Source organism: Spodoptera frugiperda, chromosome 13 (assembly GCF_023101765.2).
Source record: "Spodoptera frugiperda isolate SF20-4 chromosome 13, AGI-APGP_CSIRO_Sfru_2.0, whole genome shotgun sequence".
Classification (NCBI taxonomy): Eukaryota; Metazoa; Arthropoda; class Insecta; order Lepidoptera; family Noctuidae; genus Spodoptera; species Spodoptera frugiperda.
This window is the reverse complement of record NC_064224.1, coordinates 3,513,157-3,535,399: the sequence shown is the minus strand read 5'-3', so window position 1 is coordinate 3,535,399 and position 22,243 is coordinate 3,513,157. Positions and strand designations below refer to the sequence as shown.

Here is a 22,243-nt window from a genome sequence, read left to right as displayed (position 1 = left end):
ACAATAAAGCGCTCAAACCCTCACATCCATCTTTAGAGAACGTTGTGTGACGTGATTGAAACAAGTCGAAGTCAAGTATGTAGGTATGAGCGAAAGGCGTAGGTGTCAGATCTGGTGTCTCGAAGCGAAGGTGATGCTGTGCGGTCCAGAGATGGGTGAAGAAAGACAGCTTTTACTTTTTTTTATTGTCCACTCGTAGTTCAGCACGCTAAGGCTGTTGATTTTTATACCGACCCAGGTGTGTATGATGTATCCCTGCTACAGTCATGCACCACACCAATTGATATAATAATATCGGGTCTGCTATTAAAACGTAAATAGAACAATAAATGTAAACAGACATAATAGACAAAACTTTTCTAAATGAGGACAATAAAGAAGCAAAAACTAAACCATAAAGGTACATAGTTAAGGATAAAGGAAACTCCCTAAATTGTAGTGTTGTTCGTTGGTTTGTGTTGCGACACATTGTTACCGTTACGTTACTATGATTTCAATTTGTGTTCTCTAGCTCTTGTGCCATAGCGTTTGAGTGTTGTTAAGTTATAGTTACAGTTATTTTATTGATTTAAAAAAATGACACTAGAGCCGACTTCTGCAACCTGCTGCCCGCAGCTAGAGCTGTGGTTTTCTCTATGTTGGATGCAGCTAAGTTCAGAACACTTGGATGTTCAATGCTTCTCAAATCATCATATAGGATGATACGGAGACTGATCCACACACTTATAGGTCAGATCACGTAACAAACTTGTGTATCGCAAGCGATGACCGTTATTTTTTATGGTATAAGCCGGTAAACGAGCAGACGAATCACTTAATGGTGAGCAGCCAGCGCGGGCCATGGACACCCGAAACATCAAAGTCGTTACATGTCTTTTGAGTTTTCGCGTGACGATCACACCATCTGGCCAATGCAAGTGCAGGTGTGCGTACCAAAACTGTTCAAAGAGCCATCAAACCACCACAGATGGAGCCCAGTGGGCTGATGCCCGACTCGGAGTTGTGGACTACCTAGCAGGTTTACCGAGGCTCAGGCTCAAAGAGTAAGAGTAGGAACTGGGTGATTTTTAATCAGTAAGAGTCTGAGACTCCCTCTCGTGTCACCTAAGGCGGGAGAAGCCATTAGATATTATTCCCCCTTAAAATAAAAGCCTTTTGCGTGGTAGGAATTTGAGCATTCAGGGATTAGTAGGCCTCTCCTCAATCTCCTTAAGCCCAGGTTATTGGGCCTCCATTACTACGATATCACAATGGTAGAGCCAGCACATTCGTGCCAAAGCACGGCTATCACACTTGTATGTTGGTTGCGTTGTCGTCAGGTGATTCGTCAGCGCGTTTGTTTCCTATTCCATAAGAAAATCTTCGAAATTGTTTACCTGTTTGCTATAGAAGACGCCTTCAAGATCTTAAAATGGTAAGTATCTGGCATCATCATCAACGGCGAGTAAATCACCCACCATCGGTTTGCCGATGAGATTTAAATCGAAATTCCCAACCGGTAAGGCTTCGAATGAACGTAGACAAGACGAAAGTTACGTTGGACACTCCTGTCATGTTACGCCCTATCCGACATTTGCTGGGAGCTATACCCTCGAAATTGTCGAAGAATGTGTATATGTGGGACAAGTCGTCCACTCGTTTCAAAAGTGCCTAATTTAGGATTAATTGAAATACATAAATGCTTTGACTTTGGGTAGGGCCAATTTCGATAAGGTCAATCGTTCGTCAGGTTGAAGATTACGTAGGTACTGGCACGCGTAGCGCACGTCGCCGACCCACAAGCTAACCATAATTATGACCTGATTAAGTTCGCTTGGAGCCGCTGGATGCAGAACGCATCCAACTCACCTATCTGGAAGTCATTCGGGGAGGCCTATGTTCAGCAGTTGACGTTTTGTGGCTGATAAGTACATAATTATTATTGTAAGTCAAATAAGTCTTGTAAGAAATGTCTAAATCTGGCGCTGGGCAGCACCTAAATTAACCCGTTTTATGTAGGATGGAACGCAGATCTACGCACGAGATACAATGTGTTTTCTATAGTGTCTCTTCGTAATGTAATTAATTATCAAACTTCGAATGGATGCGACAATGATAATTTAATAAAGTACCGTACTGTCATTTTTTTCACCTTCTGTCATGTGTCAGTGTCACTTGATCAGCTGGTCATCTTGACAGTGAAAACATTTAATTTCATGTTTTGTAGAACTGTCTTATGTAAATTGAATCGACGCCGTAAACAAGGTAGTAACCGTTAAACCGACACGGCAATTGTTATTGTGTATTGTCTGCTATATTGTACACTATTTACGGCACTACACTGATTAGGTCAACACGTAAATGCACAAAGCGACGGAGGCGTAACTAGTGATAAGACGCCGCCGGCCGCCCAGTCAGCGCGAGCCACAGCGACAATTATATTAGCCGTACAGCGTAGTAGCCGTCTCGACAGAGTCCCGCCCTCCCAACTGCAACAACTCCACAACTACATTCAAAGATGTAAGCAAATAACAATCTATTCACTTCACTTTATTACGTAGTAAGTTCTTTACCATTTATCACAATGGCAGAATTATTAAATAATAGATTATGAAATTTAATAAGTAGTGCCCATTTTATACTAATTGAATTGACAAAACTATTTGATTACATGTCTTATCCATTTGCTAATCACAGTCGAGAGTCTTTGTATTTGCCTTTCATAATTTTATCATGAGTGGCTTAGCTAGTTTCTTTATTTTATTTAAAAAATCACTACTTCATAAGCCATTATTGTATGTAACTGTTTTTCATTTGTTTGGCTGGAAGTTCAAGGTTCAGAAATGTCGTTTGATGTCACAATTTAGTACATGTTATACTGCAGCAATGATAATGAAGTAGCGAGCTCCCATTGTTTTACTTTAATTTGTATCATCTAAGTTTTGTTTTCTTCGACAACAAATCAAACTGTGAGTAATATTTATTCATTAACTAACTGGTGGATTAAATAGGTTTCTACTCATAGTATTGTGCCTGTACTCCTATTATGTGGGACTTGTAACAGAACTGGTGAGTGGTGTAAGTTACTTGTATATAATATACCTATATAAGTATACATTTTTCTTCCAATTCTGGTATTAAAAGGAAATGCATGCACTTGGCTTGGTGGGGCCCCAATATTTGCCACTTTTTTCTTTTTTATAAGGAGGTAAATCATCAAATGGCTTTTCCCACCCTGCTTCTCAAGCATTGAAGATGCTATAACAGGAAGCCCATGTTTGGGGGCTTTTACGACAATAATAGGAAGATTTAATTTTCCTATAGTTGCTGCCAACTTTTTAACACATGCTTTGTGCGAAAAATAAGGAAAGGATTATTTGGGTTTTTGTAATTTCGGAAATGAAATACAAAATTGAGAAGTTTTTATTTTTTGCTTACACATGTTGGGAGCCCCCGTAACCCAGAGGCTCTGTATAATCGATGCGGTAGATACGGCGCTAGTCACGCCCCTGTTATACACATAATATCTGTGACTGCATAGATCTAATAACATTAATAGCATTTGTATAAAAAAAAACTGGCCAAGTGCAAGTCGGACTCACCCATGAAGGGTTCTGTAGCAGCAAGTAGATGAATAACTTGGTTTTAAGTTTAACAACAAAGTTGTATATGCGGAAATATATTATTTCTTAAAAACGAATAATGATATCTTATTCAAAACCAATTTTAGTGGAAATGTTACAGTATATACTTTTTTTTAGTTTTTTCTAATCAACACTAATTTTTCCACTTTAGAGGCGTCTATCTTTCAAACAATTGATTTTGACGAAAAATGGTTTTAGGAACCTTATGTCTTTATTTAACCCTATCCATAGACACCCATCAGATATAGGTTACCTGAAAAAAAATGTAGTGAGTAAGCGAAGAGATTTAATTTTTAAATTTATTATTTTTTATTTAAAAAATCGATTAGCAGTTACCAGAATACATCAACCTACAAAGTTTCAACTAGGTAGGCCCAACAGCTTCGGAAATAAATGGGTGTGACACAGACAAACATGACGATCTATTAGGGTCCGTTTTTTGCCATTTGGCTACCCTAATAAGGAAGTTCACATGTACAGCAACAGTGTTCTTGGTCATGTACAGCCAGTACGAGCAGCTATTTGTGGATCTAACTTGGCACTTTCTATAGAATAGTAAATATATAGTTGGTATAGTCGACTCTTCTTGTCTCGGAACCGGAGGTTCAAATATTTCGAATGACCGTTCAAAATATGTCCAAAATTTTAACTTGCTACAAAACGTTCGTACTGAGCTCTGCAAGTTCTGAGCCCTTCCGTTCGTTTCTCTCTGCAACTTGGAATTGTTGAGAGTTCGAGTCATTTGGTTATATAGAATTGACTTTTTCGTGCGAATTACCTAGTGTATAAAAATGTATTGATTTATTTAGAAAATTAGAGTTTAAATGGTCAAATACTCAAACGTTACTCAATTTTAAGACGCTTTCAAGAATAGTTCTGTCACTACGCATTCTACATATATAATAGACAGAAATAGAACGATATTTAAGTACTACTTAAAATTGAATAGCGTTTCAGTATTAGATTGTTTGAATGTTGTATAACCAGCAGACGAGGCAGCGAGATGGGCGTGGAGCGGGAAGTGAACGGCGTGCGCGTGGCGGCCGTGGGCGAGATCAACAGCGCGCACTACGACGCGCTCGTGCTGGTGACGGCGCCCGGCCTGGTGCCGCCGCAGGCGCTCGAGGACTTCGTGGCGGCCGCGCGCCAGCTGGACGCCGAGCTGGAGCGCGCGCCCGCGCTGCTGCAGTGCGCGCGCGTGTCGGGCGCCCGCCTCGTGCTGGCGCCCACGGGCGCGCTGGGCGAGTACGAGGACGTGCGCGCCGTGCGCGACGCGGCGCGCGCCGGCATGGCGCGGGCGCTGGCGGCGGGCGCGCGCCGCCCCGCGCTGGTGCTGCAGCCGCTGCAGCGCTGGCCGGACGCGCCGCTCGTGGCGCTGCTGGCCGCGCTCGAGCACCTCTACGTTGTGAGTACCGAATTGCCTCATTTTATTTAATACCGCTCGTAGTTAGTCGAATGACTATTCTATAAGTGGTCGTATAAAGTGGCCGGGGACTGTATACTGCTGAAGTAAATATTAATGTACCGGACAGCCGCTGCAAGTCCGGGAGACATTTCCTGAGCTCGCGCACAAGGTGACGGCACTGGGCGTGTACGCGGAGGGGCTGCAGGGCTCCGTCGACGACCTGCTGCGGGAGGCCGTGGCGCTGGAGGTGGCCAGGTGAGGCCGCGCAATAATATTATGCAATGTAGTTTTACCCACGCCTTAGTTCGCGCTATCTGGAATACTCACTTTAGTTTTATGTGTTTTCAGTGCTGGTATCCGAAAAATATTAAATTTCATCGAAGTCGATTCAGTTCAGTGTTTTCTAAAGGGAGGGGGGGGGGACTTTATATTTTTCAGCTTTTGCGTGTGATATAGTAGAATGATCGGTCGCTAACCGCACCGCACGGTCGTGTCGCAGGGCCGCGGCGCGCGACATCGGCGGCGCCGACCCCGAGCGCATGACGCCGCTGCGCACGGCGGAGTACGTGCGCGCGCTGTTCGGGCCGACGTCGGCGGTGCGCGTGCGCGTCATGGACGAGCGCGCGCAGCTGGAGCAGCACTACCCGCTGCTGGCCGCCGTGGACCGCGCCGCCGCCGCAGTGCCGCGCCACCGCGGTGGGTAGCGCGCCGCCCGCGCCCTCGCGCCCCGCGCCCCCCGCGCCGGCTGACTTTATGCTTGTGTTGCAGGGTGCGTCATCTTCCTGGAATACGAGCCCGACAGCTACGAGCGCACCGTGATGCTGGTGGGGAAGGTAAGGCAGGGTGTCTCGTGTGTGTGTGCGTGTGTGTGTTAGTGTGTGTGTAGCAGTGTAATGACGCGGCGTGCGTTGGTCCGCAGGGCGTGACGTACGACACGGGCGGCTGCGACATCAAGGCGGGCGGCGTCATGGCGGGCATGTCGCGCGACAAGTGCGGCGCCGCCGCTGTCGTCGGCTTCCTTAAGGTCAGTTAGCTCGTAGGGTAATGGATGGAGTTGAAGGATCTTACTTACTAATTGTTCCACTTCCTGGCAGCCGATTCACTCGAAATGTAGTATTATCCATGAATACGCCTCAAACGACGATCATTTCTCACGTCAACTTCCAACACAAATTCTTACGTTAACCTTTCCTAATAGATACAATTTTTGTTTTTGCGGGAGGCTATCATTAAATTAGTTCTCGTGAATATTGTCGGCTATGATGACGTCGTGCGTTGGTCTACTTATCGATTCGTCCGCGGGACATGCAATGAACAACGTTGTGGGTGCAGGCGTGCGACGAGCTGCGGCCGGCGCTGAAGGTGGTGGCGTCGCTGGGCATGGTGCGCAACTCCGTGGGCGAGGAGGCGTACGTGGCGGACGAGCTGCTGCGCAGCCGGCGCGGGCTGGCCGTGCGCGTGGGCAACACGGACGCCGAGGGCCGGCTCGTCATGGCCGACCTGCTGGCCGAGCTGGCGGACCGCGCGGGCGCCGAGCGCGCGCCCATGCTGTACACCGTGGCCACGCTGACGGGGCACGCCGTGCGCGCGTACGGGCGCGGCTACACGGCCGTGCTGGACGGCCACGCGGCGCGCGCGGCCGGCCACGCCGGGGCCTTCCGCGCCGCGGCCGAGCGGCTGGGCGACATGGTGGAGGTGTCGGTGCTGCGGCGCGAGGACCTGGCGGCGCACGCGGGCCGCGGCCGCGACCAGCTGCAGCAGGCCGAGAGCGCGGCGTCCGTGGCGCTGCCGCGCGGCCACCAGGGCCCGGCCGCCTTCCTGCTGCTGGCGGCGGGGCTGGCGGAGCGCGCGCTGCCCTACGCGCACCTGGACGTGGCGGCCAGCGCCGGGGACCTGCCCGACGACCCCACGGCGGCGCCGCTGCTGGGGCTGGCCGCCTACTACGGCCTGGTCGCCAAGCGCTAGCACGCGCGCTGCGTGCGAGATCCGTTCCGGAACGTTTCAAAGAGAGCGTGGAGTACATCGTTGCATAATAACCGATCACAATATATTTTTGGATTATTTTTAAATATAAACATGTTTAGTAGTAACGACTTGTTCAATATTTCCTATTTGAAACCTACAACTGAGAAAATGTCGTTTCCGACTAAATACCGCATTGCAGTTATTACTTAAAGAAAAAGAATACTGGTCACTGGTCGCTGGTACTACGGCCTAGTTACGAAGTACGCAATAAAACAGCGGCGTATTGTCCAACTCTTTATTTACTTACTGTTTATAATATTCTTTTCATTTTGCAATTTTACAGCTCGGCTTGCGGCGACCGAGGCCAGTCGCTCGCCGCGTTAACTATACAAATAGTAGTTTATAACTCTCAATTTAAATCGAGTTTATCACTCACATATACAACTCATAAATACAACAAATACAATTAATATAATAGTAATTTACACAAACAACAACATAATTTGACGCGTCCCAACGAGTCGAGCGGCAAACCGTTCCCTCCATCACAATATACATTATACATAGCACCTCCAACAATTTTACATCCGCGAGGATGTCAACCCGAGCCGGCCCGCGCCGGGCGGCGAGTACTAGCTGCAATCGTGGACTGCGGTAACGAATCATTTACAAACAACGGAAACAGGCGCGGCCGGCACGCGCCGCCTACGACGCCGGCACGTCGGCCGCCGCCAGGCGCAGCGCCGCGCAGGCCAGCGGCGGCGCCGCGGCGGCGGGCGGCGCGTCCTCGCCGGCGCCGCCCAGCACGTGCTTGAAGGTCTCGTAGGTGAGCCAGCAGATGGCGGCGGCCGGCATCTGGTAGAGCACGCGCGCCTGCACGCCCTTGAAGAAGCCGCGCGGGCCCGACGCGCGCAGCACGGTGGCGGCGGCGTCCAGCAGCCCGTCGGCGCGCGCGGCGCGCTCCTGCGTGTTGAGCACGGTCTTGCACACGTCCAGCGGCGTGGTGGCGGCCGCGGCCAGCGCGCCGCCCGCCGCGCCCGCCAGCGCGTGCGCCAGCGGGTCGTAGGCGCGCGCGGGGTTGAGGCGCGCCTGGCACGCCTCGTACGTGGCGAAGTGCAGCGCCTGGAAGGGCACGTTCATGGCCACCTGCGTGCCGTACGAGCGGTAGAAGGCGCGCGCGCCCTCGCTGCGGTACACGTGCCGCGCGCACTCCCACACGCCGCGGTACGGGGAGTGCAGCATCTGCATGCGCTGCTTCACCACTGCACACGACACCGTACGGTTACTGTCTGACTGTCTCGCAGGCGACCGCTGGCTACTAAATGATTCCACTACCACTACTTCGATGGTATGCAATGAGTGACTAGCTTAATGCCGAGTTTCATTAAATGTAAATAGAAACTGGGACAGATGATGTCTGAGAGGCAGTATTTGTGAGAGTGAGACCTATTGGACCAGCCACAAATATTTTAGGACAACAACAGAAACATTGGAAATATGCCGCTAGTGTTCACATGGGGTTTGAGCGGTTCTAAGAGAGTTCGGGGGATGAACACACACACAGACAGACTGGGTGACGTACTAGAAGTGTTGCTGTAGTTAGCGTTTAGTGATTCAGCAACATTGTGTCAACACTTGCATTAATACAATGTAACTTGTGCTGGGTTCTACATTCCGTGCGGGCTGAATTGTATTTTCCGTTTTTTTATTATCAGAGGAAATAGTCGTCAGCCACAACTGGCCTCAAGGTCAGACAAGCACCGAGCAGAACGTTTGCCAGCGCCAGCTGAATGGAACAAACAAGTTATACGTCGACACCTGTGTCAATGAAGTAGTGCGGAGTGAACCTTGGCTTGCTATTTGACTTAACAGAGCTACTGTACAAATACATATGTACGAAGACATCAACTGTCCAGCTCGGCCCACTAAATTGTTCACATTTGTAGCCCTAAGGCCCGTAGTACACGGCGTATTTTATACGCGCAGACGACGCGCGTCTTCGTTGTAGACGCTGATTGTTGGGTTTGCATTGACAATACAAGTGCGCGCATGACACACAAAATTGAATCTGGTATAAGCGTGTCATCTGCGCGTATGTAGTACGCAATGTGCTATAGGCCTAATAATTATCGCAATGCATGAGAAGTGTGACATGCGACAGTATGAACACAGGCTGAGTATCGGGTGTTGATGACGTGGGCGCGGATGGCAGGGTGCGGTACAGGCGGCAGCAGAGATAGTAGGGGCAACATGAAGCACTCACCCTCGGCGGGGTTGGAGACCGCGTCGTGCACTAGCGACGCGATGCAGCCCGACAGCCCTGCAACACACAGAGTGGCCGTGAGCAGCGAGCGAGCGATGACGCACGTATACGCGCGTATAGCGCGAGTGTACGCGGGACTGACCGTGTGTGATGTGGTCGTGCCGGTGCCTGGTGAGCTGCGCCAGCGAGTGCTTGCAGTACTCGTACGTGGCGAAGAAGCAGGCGTGCGCCGGGCCCGCGCCCATCACCACCGCCGACATGCCGCGGATGGGCCTGCACATAATGTCGCTAGTTACTACACATTGCACATACATCATCACGTAGGTATTATAGCTAACATATGAAAAGTACATAAAACAGTTGAGATTGTTATAATATGTACAAATGTAGGTACTTATGTACCTAGTGTTTAACTATGCTTAGGCTCATGTTTACAGGTATATTGCGTAATTCGAGAAACGAAATAATTTATGTTATTAGTAACTACTAATTCATATTTTATTCAATAATTAATAATTAGCGCACTATACGCCCTAAAACCAGGACTCCACAATACCCAGAGACGCAGGTCTCTTATGTGATCCCCGACTCCGACACCCGCGTGAAGAGTAGAGGTAGTGTCAATAGACAAATAGACTGCACCCTACGTCGGCCGCCGCCACGCAGCAAATTTTGTCTTTTATAAAATAAGTTACCAGTGGCGCCACCGCAGTCACTGAAAAGTAAAATTCGATCCAATTTTGTGACTATGTACAATAGGTAGTGAAACCATTTACTAGCTAATTACCATTGATGGCATGGTTCGACATTCGCACGGTTATCGTTTACGTAGCTAACTAATAAAAGATGGTGAAAGTTTTGAATGGCATTCAACATTTTATTAGGTCGACCTGTAACCAACTACATTTTGTGTAATACTATCTAAGATTCTGAATTGCACAAAATTATTTTATAGGTAGTTTCTTAGGTCGAAAATAAATTATTTTGACTTTGCAATACAATAAAATATCCCAAAGTACTTTCATTCATTAATTGGGCAATATATTAAAATTTTGAATTTTTCTATAGTCGGCACAGTGTAAGAGTGACCTCTTGACTCTGACGCTTGTCACCAATGTACCGCTATCCTGGGTCGTCAACGTAATAAATGAAAATCTAATTTCTAATATTAATTAATTACTTCGTTACTCGTACACTTTCATAAAGGATATCATTTACAACGATGTATAAGCATGTAATGACGAACTATCCCAAGAACAAGAGGCCGCCATTACAACGTCAAACCTTCAGGTTGGTTACAGCAGTGATGGTACGTGGCAGTAGGCTGTTTTCAGACGTATCGCAATTAATGTTCTTAACAAGCGGTTATTTTAATACATTTCGTGTACTTGTATTATGAAATATTGAATGATACAATGACAACATCGACTCATATATTTTTATTTTATTCTAGTGTGACTCATGGGACCAAAATGGACCAACAAAAGTGGAGATGGAGCACACGAGTACACGATGAGGTCCAACTATTTCTATAACAGTTCCTTGGGGGTACCCAAGAAATAGGGGGGAGATGGGAGGACGAGGTTCAGCTCACAGCCGGCCTTCATTGGAGGAGAGTGGCTCGTAGGCTTAAGGATTAGGGAAGGGTCTTAGGGATATGCCGTAACTGGCATTGCACCGTGGGGGCTCCTGGACAGGTCATTTTAATAAATTATTTTAAATTTTACGCATTATGCTATTTACAACACTACCCTACTTCAGATAAAACTCATACAAAAATAATTAAATGCCGTTTTGCCATTTTGAAAAAAGTATTGAATTAACTACCATATTCCCAAGTGTTGGCGAGTCACACTTTTTATATTTTGATATGAACCTATAATTAATTATATTTCATACAGCTGTTTGGGATTAGTCAAACATGGAATTTGAAAGTAATCAGTTTAGAATCTGAATAGATCACTGGGGAGCTCAGTGGTTCAGGAGGCTGGCCGCCGGAGACTCTGGCAACAAACAGTCCGCGAGTGGCATGTGGCGGCCTCTAGGTCGCTTGGTACGGTAGACAGTGACTCGCAATTTTTTTTATGCGCGTAGTACAGCGAGTACTGAAGTACATACGTGCAAAGTGTCAACACTTGTGGAGTGGCCGCGCTGCGATATCGTGTCTTATAAAATAGCCATAAATAGCACACGTGCTTAATAAAATAAGTTATTTTGTAAGTCCTGAGATAGTATCACGAGCTGCTATCATTATCTATCGGCCGCACGTACATTAATTTTACAACACGAAGACAGATAACAGACTCGGACTTGTGTACCAGCACCCGCCTGCACACGAGTGCCGCCACAGCCACGGCCACACTCCAACCGGCTCGAGTACCTGCCCGCCACGTGACGTCAGCCCCTTATATACCTACAATGATTTAAGCATCAACAATAATAACTTGTCTAGCGACTCTCCACACATGTTGTTACTATAATGTTATACTCGATATTTCTAATATAGGTTTCTAGCTCCTACCAACGACGTCGGTCGTGTCATCGGAAACTGGCGACTGGTACTTCGTGCAATTTGTGTTTCAGCGGAGATGGTAAGTAGGTCATTACAGGAGGTGTTGGATGCGGATGTTACATTGTTTATGTAGGCTGGGTGGCGAGCATCAAGCACATATTTATTGAAATATAATTACATACGTGGGTACACCAGTTAACAATAGGTAGCGTACTACTAGCTCCAAAATTTGTCAGCGAGCGATTAAATGCGCCAATGGACACCAAACTCATCGTTAACAAGGTTAACTTTTTTTTTTATTTGCTCTTATGTTTCACAAGAATGATGAAATCGTGTGCGTTTTCAAGTGATTAAAATATTTTCGGGTAAATTTTTGGATATTTTTGAACATTCGACTTGAGCGTCATCTGTCAAGTTCAATTTGTAAGATAAGGTGGTGATCCGAGGGTTAACGATGTTAATTACTCCGCTTGACTTATTACACACGCTACATTTTACACAACATGAAACATTAAGATAAGCGCTACAATAACATGCGCGAACCATTACTGGTAGAGTGACACATGGGCCGGCCGCCGGGTCCCGAGGCCGGGCCCCGAGACCACGGACGGCCACGGCGCGGCGCACGGCAATCTCGATGGACGACCTTCCGGCTGCGAGCGCGTAATAGTGTTACATCATCGTGACTTCTTATTGGATAATTCAAACAGGAAACAACAGACAGTCATCACTGCACTGCATTTAAGTTTATTACTAGGTTTAAGTTGGCTCGCTATATTCGTTTGGATTACTAAGTATTCGTTTGTATCAAGTGTATTATCGTGGGAGGTACTGGGCGGAGCAGGCACCTGGGGCAGTTACCCGGCACCCAGCCGGCCTTGAGGCTCAAGGTCGTCACAATTCGGCTGGCGGCGACCTCTCCTCGCCTACGTACAGCGATACGTAGGTACAAGCGTACTGCGATCGATACCATCGCTGAAACATTAACATGCTACAAATACCTACTGACTACTGACGCTAAATGTTAAAGATGAACACAGGCGATCGATTGCGACTAGAGTTTGACTTTACAGTCGTTAGTACCAACAGTTCTTTAGATATATGTCTGCGAATACAAAGGAGATGGGTCAAAATTGCCCCACATCCAATAACAGTGATGTATGTCAAAAAAACATGGCATACATACTTACTAACTCAATTTTTTTACATACGAAGATATGAAAAAACTGCCATGAAAAAGTTCAGGCTCTGTTATAACAAAATCGGCCGTAACAGTATAGACCCAGTTTATTTTTTTCTATGAAAGGTTACCCGTACGGTAGTCCCACAGCCATAAAGTCAGGTCACCGGTCTCCAGGATAAGGTATTTTTTCATTTAAGGTAGTTTTTAATATATTAGAACATTTAGTTAATTATAACTTATATATGATAATGGTTATATGTACTATATATTTCCCTAAATAATATGAAGCTCAAACACAAGGTTGCTACTGTTACCCATTGAGGAGTTCCTCAACTATTGTACTACTTGATCATCAGACCCCTATAACCATACTCCGTCCAAGTGTATAGTTTTCATCAACACAAGTAATCCAAGCCCAACCACGGGGTCGTGGCTTTATGTACGTCGTCGAGGAGTTGCCTCAACTGTCTCTCCGCTTCGTCATCAGATGGACTCCACACCGCTATCAAATTGTAGGGTTTTAAATACCGGACAAATTAACAAACGGACTAGTAGAGGCTACATTTTTTTTAATTTCCGTCAGTTTCTCTGGGACCCCATCATCAGATCCTAACCTATGAATAAGGATAGAATTTCCAGCTGACCATAATTTTATTTTAACTTTTGTGAGACATACTAAATTAAATATTCTCACGACACACGCGGCGACTGTGGCGCGCTGCGCTACAGCTGCTACAGTATGGTACGGAATGCTGCTCGTCAATATGAGCCTCTAGCATGGCTTGAAACTAGTCGAGTTCCTCGTCAAACAGATACCTGAGTAAGCCGATAACATAATAATTAATTTTCAGCTGACCCTTGATAGATCAAAATACCTACATGTAGTATATTAAAAACTACATTAATTAAAAGAAAAATTGTTTATTTTGAGATTATACTTTTATTTTTCCTGGATCCTAGAGCCTGAGAGACCTGACTTTATGGCTGTGGGACTAGCGGAGGTTTCAAACAAAAAATGTGTTTTTAAATCGGCCTATAAATACTCCTACGAACGATTTGTCAAAATAGCGCCCGAATTATTTTCATAGCAGTTTTTTCATATGAAGATGTAAAAAGCTGAAGTTAGTAAGTATGCCATATTTATTTATAAGCAGGTTTTTTTAGATATGTCACGTTATGGACGTGGGCTAATTGTCGGGATTCTTCTCTTGCTACCGTTCTCTGGAACAGAGTTCAGTATCGATTGTGTTATCGTCCGCCAACAAAACAATCTCATTTAAAATGCAGTAGGTATAATGACATAACCGACACACATGACTTAGTATTAAAACAATTGACAAGGTAAGGTCAAGGAGCCCGACGACGGCGACGTACAAACGACGAGTTATTGACGTCATCTAATTTACCGCACAGTGGACACGCGGGTCGCTACTACAGAAGAAGAAATCCGCAGCGCCAGTCGGCGGCAGACACGTGCACACCACCGGGCGCAGGCTGAGGCCGGCACTCGAGCTCAATTTCTAATGACCCCGCCGCAAATTATTTCCTCCTCGTGTGCTAACTACTCGTAGTTTCCTAAATTTGTTTCTATATAAGTGTTTCCCGGCGAAGTACAACAATACAATACCCACATGCACAATGTTAGTAACAAGTAATACCATTTTACCAATTTCCATTGCGCTACAACTGTAGCGAAGCACTCGTTTTATGAGAATGGATCATACGCGAGCGTGGTGCGTGGTCGCCTGTCTGCACGGAGCGCCCGCACAGACGCGCTCCAAGCAGCGAGTGGAACATTGTGATACCATATCGCAGCCAGCACGCATGTTATCAACCACGCCTGTTTGCCGATCCATCTTGCGCCATGATAGTGCGGCGTTGTTCTTTACTCGTACTCATTAATGTAGTATTTATTTACAACAAATAGGTATTCGGTGGCGTCAACTGGATGATTTGATAATTACTGTTTATATAATTTAAAGCTAACTGTATGTTTGTTCAACCGAGCACTAGGTACCGACCGAGGACACTGATAGCTGGCTGCTGCTATGTAATTGTGAAGCGATGCACCTTTTTAAACTGCGAGCTCCAATCTGGCTATTAAGAGTGGAGAGTGGAGAAGAGAGCAGTGGACGCGATCGCGACACGAATAACTAAGTACCACTTGTTGTGATATTCTACACGAGGACAGTCAACCAGATCAATAAGGACAAACAGTTATCGATGATTGAGTTGGGAACATCACGGGAGACTAGCAAGATGGAGATAACGTGTTACGTGGCGACCTCTCGTGTTATCGGGCGGGCGCGGGTGGTGTGAGTGACCATTGAACAGGCGCTAGGCGGCACTTTCACTGCCCGGAGTGCCCGTGTCAGTCTGTATCATTGCTAGACGGCGGCGGCGCGCGGCGCTCGCATGCCGAGCAGAAAAACCTCGCACCAGCCACTACAAAAACTACATCACACTTAATCCTATGATTTCACCACATAACTAATTAGTATTTACTCAACGACTGGTTATTTTCAATACTACATTATTTCTGAATGTAAAAAAAATAGTTTTCAATTCATTTTGTGTCCCGCTCGGTTACAGTGTCACCTCTTTTGCTTAGGTGAAAAGTAAATCTCGTCGTCTTTATGTATTCGACAAAATTCAAGGAGATACCAGACGGGTGTCGGTGTAGTTTCCACCAATAGATAGTGTGATCCCGAAGAAAGGCTTCGATGTATAAAATTTGCTGACTTCACTTGTTACTTAATAGATTGCTATCAGATAAAATATTGGCGAATGTATTATCAGTAGGGCGAGGCGCAGCGTAGAGATGGCTATCGCGCATCCATTGCGTCGGAGCCATGACTCTGGCAGATACACTGCTGCGGCAGCAAGCAGCCGGCGGCGCGGCGCAGCCTCACGTACGCTGATAACAGATAACGCGCCGATAGCGGTGCGCGCCGCGTGACTGCAGGCCTGGAGCCCACCGCCGACCACCTCGTAATCCCGTATTGCTACCGATATCTAACCACATGTGGTCGAGTATTCCACAGGTGTTACCCCAATTACACTCAGATAGACCTAAGCTGTCGCGCACCAGTCGCAGTGTTGAGGTGAATAGTGACAGACTGACAGTTGGCCCCTGTCGACCGTTCATGCACTGAATCTTTCATCAACTTTCATTGGACGTTTCAGCTTCAGTTGGTGTGATGTAAGTCGACAGGAGAGTCCTCCACTACTGCCCCTCTGCATGGTCAAGGCTGACTTTGATGCACAAACCACACGACATAATGTTTTAATCCATTCATGTTTGTGAAGATATCTCGTCACATTCACACAGAGAAGTTATTATAAATACTGAAGAGTCTCTACGCTTAGCGTTTGTGGACTAGCAACAGGAGTCAAAAGACTGGCACAGGGTGTACTTTTTCATGAAGAACACACAAGTCACTGTAGTGTGAATGACTTAGATTTAATATTTTTCTAATAACTGTTGGAACCCTGCCGTACATCTGGTACTATTTGGACGTCAACTTCAGGGATTGAAGAGTTTTGTTTAAACACGTAAATCTCCGGAACTGCTGGTCCGAATTAATTTTGATAAAATTAGGTATAGAAATGGAGACTTGAGGAAGGGCGGATAGGTTTTATCCCGGAAGTATCCCGAGAATGGCAACAATGACGTGAAAATGCCATCCCAACGGATTTGCACCCTGGTGTAACCCCCATTGATAATACTTTCTAACTAGTAGAATTATTTTGTTGTCTTGTATATTATTCAGGTATGAGGAGGGCGGCGACTGGTCGTAGTATGCAAGATCAGTCGAGACGGAGAGGAGTGCACGCACGAGTGTGAAGGTACGCCGCGCGTACACACGTGTCGAGCTCGTGACCGCGTCGCGCCGCTAAATACTTGTAATGGGTTACATTTCCAAACGATCACGTTGTCGCGTGGAGCGGCCAGAGGACGCCACTGGACGCGACTCACCGCCTTGTGGTTTTGTCCTTTAATAAAATATCATTCTATTTGCAGGCGGCGGGCTATTCATGACTTCTTACTAGATTAGACTAGCGTGTACGCCACTACGCAGTTAGAGAATATGTCGGACCTACTCGTACTACTAGTACTGAATCGCAACCGTGCACATGACTACATGTGCACGGAACTACTGTAGACGGTAACGCCCCTATGTTCGTACTCACAGAAAATCCTACTAATATTATAAATGCGAAAGTTGACGGCTGAAGGGATCGAGATAAAATTTGGAACCGAGGTAGATTATGTTCTGGAATAACACATAATCCACGGGAACGTGGGCGAAGACGCCGGCAGAAGTTAGTAAAATATATACGTACCTACCTATATAGGTACTGCACTTGCAATTTTATACTCAAGTGTGTATACAGGTACAAGTAGATACCCACTTGATATTTTCCTGTCACAAACAAACGAACGATCAGTAGTCTTTGTTTTGAGATTACGATTTACGTTGTTTGATTTACGTGAGACGTACCTTTTAAGGCCCTGCTCGCACTACAGCGGAACCGCGCCGGTTTTAACCGCGTAATGTTCGCCCTAGTGGGCTGGTGGGGATGGCAACCACCGCGGATTGCTCTAGTGCGGCCTAAATCTTAAATAGTTTGGACCTGGGTTTAATTTTTCGTTATATTACGCAACTAAGGTCCAGTATTTATTAAGTATTCGTATCAGACTGTCCGCCGCGACGTAGTTCCCGGGCCAGATGGTCACACTACACTTTATACGTTACTAGCGGTGCCGTGGTCGGGACCAGAAGGTCCCGGACCTTTGGAAGGCATAGGAGGAGCCGAAGCCAACTCGTAGAGGCCCGTTGAACAATTTTAATCTAAATGTAATGGGACATCAGCCAGCGATTATCCCTGTATGCACTATGGAAGTACACCAAACGACAATCCCCGGCTGACGCAGGACTATTGTGAGATATGGTAAAAAGAAATAATAGGGATATGGGGGGTGGCTGTGGAATAATTAACCGGTTAACAATGGGGTACTATGGCCCCTGCCATTGACCAATATTGATACATACGGATAAACAGGCAGGGGGTGACTAGCAAACTCAATTACTGGGCCTCCGAAAACGGCCGCTAGCATGTAGCGACAAGGGGGCAGCATACGTTGAGCTGCTTGAGGAAGGAGAGGCATCCCACTGCTATCAGAGCAATCCCGGAAGTACGGTCTAGACCCCTACCAGCATCTTACTGGGATACATCCTTCCCGAGGTGGAGTTGAAGGCAACTCCACTCTTGCGAATCTCCACTCAAACCAGCCGGTTAAGGCAAGAACGAGGTAGGAGAGGCCTCTCCAGTTAGTCACAGGAACTAACTGGAGTCGAAAAATAGTGCCCCTTCCGGGAGTCAGGTTCGTGGGGTCGCCACAAGCTGCCTTGCAAACTTATACTTATGATATTATTATATATTTATATTTGTGACATTATTATGACATGCAACTAACCTATACTCGCGGATTCCAAATCTAGATCACTGTGTTGCATTCGTTTCATTTAATTCCACGACTTAATTATTTTTTAAAGATACAATAGGAGGAGGTTGGCCAGGTGTTTATACTTAGCCTTGTACTAGACTAAAAAGTAAAAAAATATATTATAAAACTGCGTTTAAAAACAGCCACTTCTAAAGAGCAAAAACATTCGTACTGTGATAAGTTACTCACCCACTGATAGGTTAGAAGTCGGTGCCACAAGCCCCTAACAAAATATAATTAGGACTACCTAAGTTTTATCACTAATTTTGACCAGGTCACAGTCATATTGTGTGATAAAATTGTATACAGCTTAATATAAGTTATGTATTAAGGTTTTAATGAATAATTTTGTTTAAAACTTGTGGCACCGACTCCTTACCTACCAGTGGGTGGGTAAATTGTCAGTACGTGAGACTTACAATAGTTATTTTTGCAAACGCTTTTTTATATTTTTTTTATGATGAACTAACTAGCCTTTACTCGCGACCTGATGAACTTTTCGGCCACCTCTTTCTTAATTGAAAATAACTGTTTACTCACGTAAGTAACTGAGAACAGCTCTACCAGTTACAAGTCACTACGGGACCCCGAACAAGCCCGCTACAGTTAGCAATAGTTACCTCAGTAAGCCCTCCTTCTTCACCATGTGCCGGAAGGTCTCGGAGATGGAGCTGTTGTTGGCATTCCGTAAAGACTGCATCCGAGTCTGCAACAATCACCTTCCAGTTAATACTACACACTTGTACCTACCGCCTAAATATTCTTTGTTTCACAAGCAACTGACAATTTACGTCTGTGACTAGTATATAATTCTCTCTTTAGCAAATATATAATTTTTTCCGATGATTGTACATTGGTAATGAAAAATTACAGCTTCCTCTTCAACCCATTAGGTACATACTTTGCGAACAAACAACTTTTTTTAATCAGGGGTTATTAAGGAGGAGCTTGTAATTTAGAGATGACACGGCCCATGTGATCGGGGGTAGGCTGACATTGACAGCGAGATATATAAGGTTCGTGCCGGCAGAGGCGAGGGCTATATTCCGAGCAGTCGCGATGTGGACGCAGGCGCTAGTGCTGACGCTGGGCGCGCTGGCCTCGCTGGCGGCGGCGGCCGTGGAGATGGACGAGGACATGGCGGAGCTGGCGCGCATGGTGCGCGACAACTGCGCCGGGGAGACCGGCGTGGACGTGGCGCTGGTCGAGCAGGTCAACGCCGGCGCCGACCTCATGCCGGACGAGAAGCTCAAGTGCTACATCAAGTGCACGATGGAGACGGCCGGCATGATGGCGGACGGCGAGGTGGACATCGAGGCCGTGCTGGCGCTGCTGCCGCCGTCGCTGGCGGACCAGCACGCGCCGTCCCTGCGCGCCTGCGGCACCCAGCGCGGCGCCGACCACTGCGACACCGCCTTCCGCACGCAGCAGTGCTGGCAGAAGGCTAACAAGGCCGACTACTTCCTCATATAAGCACCACTAGCACTGTGTGAGAGAGATGCTGACACTCTACTCATACTTTATACACCACATTATACAAGCCACATGTGTGTCTACTCTATTAATCAATTATGAGCTACTGGTATAATAATGTTAATTACACAACAATGGTGGACGTTGGACTGCAACTACTTTTCCTTTAAGGAAAAACATGGCACATGCTTGTGTTACCTATTTATATAATGTACATATATTCACTCGGTGCACTAATATTATCTCTTGTTGTTTTAAGTTTATATGCATTCTTTATAATAATTTATGTATAATATAATAATGATTTTGATTTCGTAACAGTTCATTCTATGTAACAGTTTCTGTGAAGTAAACAGGAATAATGTGAATAAAGTTCTGCTTACATAGCTAGGTAATAGAGTAACCTGTACCAACGTAATGTTACACACTACATCATACATCCTTTGTATTCAGAAGCATTTTAAAATTAAAAATATAAGCAGACTTGAGTGAAGCAAGTAGGGATGTGGGCAGGTCCCCGCACTACTCCAGCCACACTTGTGCACACGGTCACACAGTCAGTGAGTCACTGCGCACACACTGGCTGTGCGGCTGAACACTGAGCATCATCATTACTTGCAAATTTTATCATTTTCTTAAATAAAGTGTAATTATGTTAAATAAATGGTATGGATATTAAAATTCTTACTTGTCATCTTGTTGTAATATTATACAATTAATAAATGTTTATTTCATTTCCACAAGACATTGATCCACAATACAATATTCAAAATTAATAATTGAAAGTGCTTTATTTCAAAAGCCACTTGGTCACCTGATTATTATAAGGATCAGTAAATATTCCAATATCATTGCAGTAAACATAACATAACATTTAATGAATGCCCAATGAGATAGCAGTCAAATGAACTGAGCCATGCAGCACACGTGCACACACAATTAGTGTCTATGTATTTATGTGTGTATGTGTGCCACTACATGCATGTTGACAATATTGTAACAATCTAGTTTAGGTTTCTGTTTTGTCAATGTGCATGTTTTATATGATAGCACAGTCTGTGTTTTATCAGTAGTTAAGCTACAATATGTGACACACAAATAAATCATTAAATACTTGCTGTTTGCTCAGTTTATGTACATTGTAAGTCTGTATCATGTTATCAGAGCATGAGTTCAGAATGTGGCCAGTGATGGAACAAGCTAAGCATGGCACATAGCATATTGTAATAGCAAGGAAATTGTTATATTGACTAGTACACACTGAGTGACAGCAGTGACAGCAAGAGGTGCATCAATACAACTAGCAGTCAAGGTCATGTGTTGCCTGTCTGTGTAACGTCTCACTCTGTGCTGTCTAGTGTCTGTGCACTCACTGTGGGCTGTGCAGTGACACACCAGCGACTTTATACACTTGTTCTATTACAGCGGCATTGACAAACTACTGAAACACTTACTGGACTGACAGTACTGCACTTAAATAATATCAGAGACTGCTGGCACTTATTTGCCGCATAGAAAATCAAATACAACTCTAAAATAACCAGTTACAGCGCATAAAAATGTGATTTGACGCGAACAGTTACTTAATTTCAACAAGAAATTAAGATCACAATAAATATCCCAACGTGTAACGATTTAAACGTTAGTTTACAGATTAGTAACTGTTACGACGATTTGGTAAAGACGTAATTGACATACGATTTTACATAATCAGAGAAGGCAAATTGGTGGCGTAACAGGCCAACCGATACAACTGTCACACTGATTAGGTTAGTTTCCAAGCAAGTAGAGCGCAGGCAGGAGCAGGACCTGGCTGCGCCGGTGTCTACTGGCAGAGCTTACCTTTACGGAGTCGAGTGGGTACATTATGCAATGCTCCATCACCCCTGCTATTGCTCCAGCAGTCATGTGTGTGACGGAGTTTTGGGTCGGAAGGGTTTCATAGTCCTCAAAGTTCATAATACTCACTAAATACTGACACTTAGCACAAAAAAAAACACTGCAGGGGAAAAATTTACAGAGCTCTCGATTTTGATTTATCGAATTAGAAGTATCATTTTCACTGACTATTTATATCACAAGTCATCCGAAATTTAGTACAATCAAAATTGATTCCATAAATGCGACTTACTAGCACGCGCGACTTTTGCGGTTTCACAGAGTGCTCTAGAGTTTCTTCATTGTCATTCGGTTGCATATAATCTGTGCAAAAGTGTTGTCAATGTAATTAAATCTATAATTCGACTAAATAATATTTATATTATGTATTTTTGATACTAAAGAAATGACAAACATTAAAAATTACAT

The 22,243-nt window shown here is 45.5% G+C and overlaps 3 protein-coding genes and 1 long non-coding RNA gene across 8 annotated transcripts; 3 read left to right on the top strand and 1 right to left on the bottom strand.

The window, feature by feature from the left end:
* The first annotated feature begins 2,116 nt into the window (after positions 1-2,116).
* Positions 2,117-7,118, top strand: LOC118270812 (putative aminopeptidase W07G4.4). 3 transcript variants are annotated; one of them, XM_050698125.1, is made up of 8 exons: positions 2,117-2,244; positions 2,329-2,499; positions 4,611-5,028; positions 5,156-5,283; positions 5,528-5,724; positions 5,797-5,861; positions 5,948-6,052; positions 6,361-7,118. In XM_050698125.1, the coding sequence occupies exons 3-8, from the start codon at positions 4,627-4,629 to the stop codon at positions 6,991-6,993; spliced, it is 1,530 nt and encodes a 509-aa protein (XP_050554082.1). In that variant the 5' UTR covers positions 2,117-2,244; positions 2,329-2,499; positions 4,611-4,626; the 3' UTR covers positions 6,994-7,118. The 3 variants fall into 3 exon arrangements, with proteins under 3 accessions (XP_050554082.1, XP_050554083.1, XP_035442483.2); XM_050698126.1 differs by having other exon boundaries at positions 2,145-2,499; positions 4,614-5,028; XM_035586590.2 differs by having other exon boundaries at positions 2,146-2,499.
* Positions 7,119-7,274: 156 nt separating this feature from the next.
* On the bottom strand, positions 7,275-22,099 carry LOC118270814 (mitoferrin). Of its 3 annotated transcripts, none has more exons than XM_035586592.2 (5): positions 21,779-22,099; positions 19,084-19,169; positions 9,399-9,529; positions 9,257-9,313; positions 7,275-8,255 (listed from the first exon to the last, which is right to left on the bottom strand). In XM_035586592.2, the coding sequence occupies exons 1-5, from the start codon at positions 21,893-21,895 to the stop codon at positions 7,699-7,701; spliced, it is 948 nt and encodes a 315-aa protein (XP_035442485.1). In that variant the 5' UTR covers positions 21,896-22,099; the 3' UTR covers positions 7,275-7,698. The 3 variants fall into 3 exon arrangements, with proteins under 3 accessions (XP_035442485.1, XP_035442486.1, XP_050554084.1); XM_035586593.2 differs by lacking the exon at positions 21,779-22,099 and adding an exon at positions 21,391-21,657; XM_050698127.1 differs by lacking the exons at positions 19,084-19,169; positions 21,779-22,099 and adding an exon at positions 14,618-14,981.
* On the top strand, positions 9,430-11,025 carry LOC126911345 (uncharacterized). Its single transcript, XR_007705878.1, has 2 exons — positions 9,430-9,576; positions 10,710-11,025. It is a non-coding gene; the product is annotated as an uncharacterized LOC126911345 (long non-coding RNA).
* On the top strand, positions 19,489-20,659 carry LOC118270815 (general odorant-binding protein 83a). The gene has a single exon (XM_035586594.2). The coding sequence runs from the start codon at positions 19,523-19,525 to the stop codon at positions 19,934-19,936; it is 414 nt and encodes a 137-aa protein (XP_035442487.1). The 5' UTR covers positions 19,489-19,522; the 3' UTR covers positions 19,937-20,659.
* Positions 22,100-22,243: the final 144 nt, after the last annotated feature.